Source organism: Neophocaena asiaeorientalis, unplaced genomic scaffold, assembly GCF_003031525.2.
Source record: "Neophocaena asiaeorientalis asiaeorientalis breed wild unplaced genomic scaffold, Neophocaena_asiaeorientalis_V1.1 scaffold313, whole genome shotgun sequence".
NCBI classification, from domain to species: Eukaryota; Metazoa; Chordata; class Mammalia; order Artiodactyla; family Phocoenidae; genus Neophocaena; species Neophocaena asiaeorientalis.
Window position 1 is genome coordinate 558625 of NW_020175412.1, and position 1926 is coordinate 560550.

Here is a 1926-nt window from a genome sequence, read left to right on the forward strand (position 1 = left end):
CCCAGCTGCTCCACGGTATGTGGGATCCTCCCGGACCGGGGCATGAACCCGTGTCCCCTGCATCGACAGGCGGACTCTCAACCACTGCGCCACCAGGGAAGCCCCATTCTGGGCAATTTTTAAAAATACTATGAATATTCATTAAAGCTTAGGATTGGGAAGAAGTGGTAAAAGAAACTCACTGTGTCTAAGTTTCACCATGATGACTAGCTTGAAAGCAGGTAGATTCAAATCTGCAGGCTTTTTTTTTCCTGTTGGAATGAGAGAAGAACCAATTTGAAGACAGAGAGAGGAACCACAATGCTATAAGCCCCTTCTGAGCCCCCTGAAGGCAAAATAAAATGTTAAAGAACATAATAAGGAAGCCCTAACAATTAGAGGAATCTGAGAGAAGGGGTTATACTGGAGCTGGCACCTGGTATGGCTGAGTATAATTAATTATAATAATATTACAGGGAAGGTAGTGTCACACTACCCAAAGGGAAATTAGGTCTAAACCTCTCTTCCTGGGTGGAGTCAGTGCCTCAATGCATCAGATATAGGATACCCCAGGTAAGGGACTAGCACTAAACCTCTCTAAGGGGAGAGTGGTATGCAAGGACAATCTGTTTCTACAAAGGGTATTAACTGCACCTCTATTCCCCAAATAGGGGGTTCTCATTTACCCTGGAAGTGGGAGGAAAAGACATATCCCAGGAATCTACCCTGGGGAAAAGGGACCTCAGAATAGGGCTTTTTATCTGTATGTCTATGTGGACTGAGGTCAGTGCAAAATCTTGGGGGAGGGGGGAAAAATGTGCACCTGTATGTATGGCTGGGGTCTGTTCCTTGGTGACAGGGGGGAGGAGGGCAGGATGCCTTTTGTCACTCTACTCCAGGATACAGAGGAACTAGATAAACCGGCACAGTGGCTGTGTGCATCTCCGCTGCATGGGAGAGGAGCACAAGTCTGTACATCTGTAAGTTGTGCAGGGACCGGGGCTGGGGGGTACTTTGAATCACTTTATCCTAGGGAGGGCCATAAGATGGGACTGATATACCAATCTCCACTACAAGGTGACATTAGTGCCATGCTAACAAAGGGGGGAATTATGCAGCTTTGCGTGAATGGGGTCTGCACCTTGCCTGCAGTGGGTTACTCTAGCCCCTTCCATGGGAGATGGGATGGGGCACGATCTGTTTATCTCGTGTACGGGTTGAAGTCAGCAGCGTGTTAATATTGAAGGAAAAGGACCTCTGGTTCTCTGCACGGGGGAGGGGGGAATGCAGCTATACATTCAATGGAACAGCCCTTACAGTAGGTGGGGGGGGGGGTTCCTGTGGGTTTTTTTCCTGGATAGGGAGAAAAAGATCTGAGCTCCTCTACCACGGATAAGGGGGTAGCCCATATGCACGCACTATGGGGTGATCAGTGATGTCACTGCTTCTCAACATTGGAGGGCACCTCTCTGCTCCCTTGGGGTCTCTCCTTTCCTACAGTTGGTGATTCTAAATCCTTGGGGAAGGGGGGAGAGGAGGGATGATCTGTGTCTACCTAAAAAAGAGAATAAAATCTGAGCCCTTCTTCCCCGGGGACCCCAGGAGAGGCAGTTCTGACTGTCTCTTCGTGGGTTAAGGTCTGCTGTTGTTTGCTGCAGAGCATTTTTGGTGGGTCAAACCTTTACAAATTCAGTATGCCAGCACCTGGGGAGGAGATGGTGAGATCTGATTTTCCATAATGGGGACTCACTCTAGCCTAGAAGGGGTAAATCTGCGTGCTTCTCTGTGGGATGAGACTTGTACCTCCAAACACATAGGGAGGGGTGGTCTACCGCTTCAGCAGGAGCGGGGGCGGGACATCGGTCAATTAGTTACACGGGGGCGAGGTAGGGAGGTCTCTAGGTCTTGACGCTAAAGGAAGGAGGCTCACTCCTCTGTATATTAAAA

General features: G+C 49.2%; 1 protein-coding gene across 5 annotated transcripts in view; it reads right to left on the reverse strand.

Moving 5' to 3' along the window:
* The window catches only part of GNL3L (G protein nucleolar 3 like), a 27009-nt gene that overhangs the window by 24383 nt on the left and 700 nt on the right, over window positions 1-1926 (reverse strand). For 4 of the 5 annotated variants that reach the window (XM_024767177.1, XM_024767179.1, XM_024767180.1 and 1 more), the window contains exon 2: window positions 183-251. In XM_024767177.1, coding sequence (XP_024622945.1) covers window positions 183-201 — 19 coding nt within the window. In that variant the 5' untranslated portion in view covers window positions 202-251. The remainder of the gene's footprint in view (window positions 1-182; window positions 252-1926) is intronic. The other variant, XM_024767178.1, reaches the window with a different exon arrangement.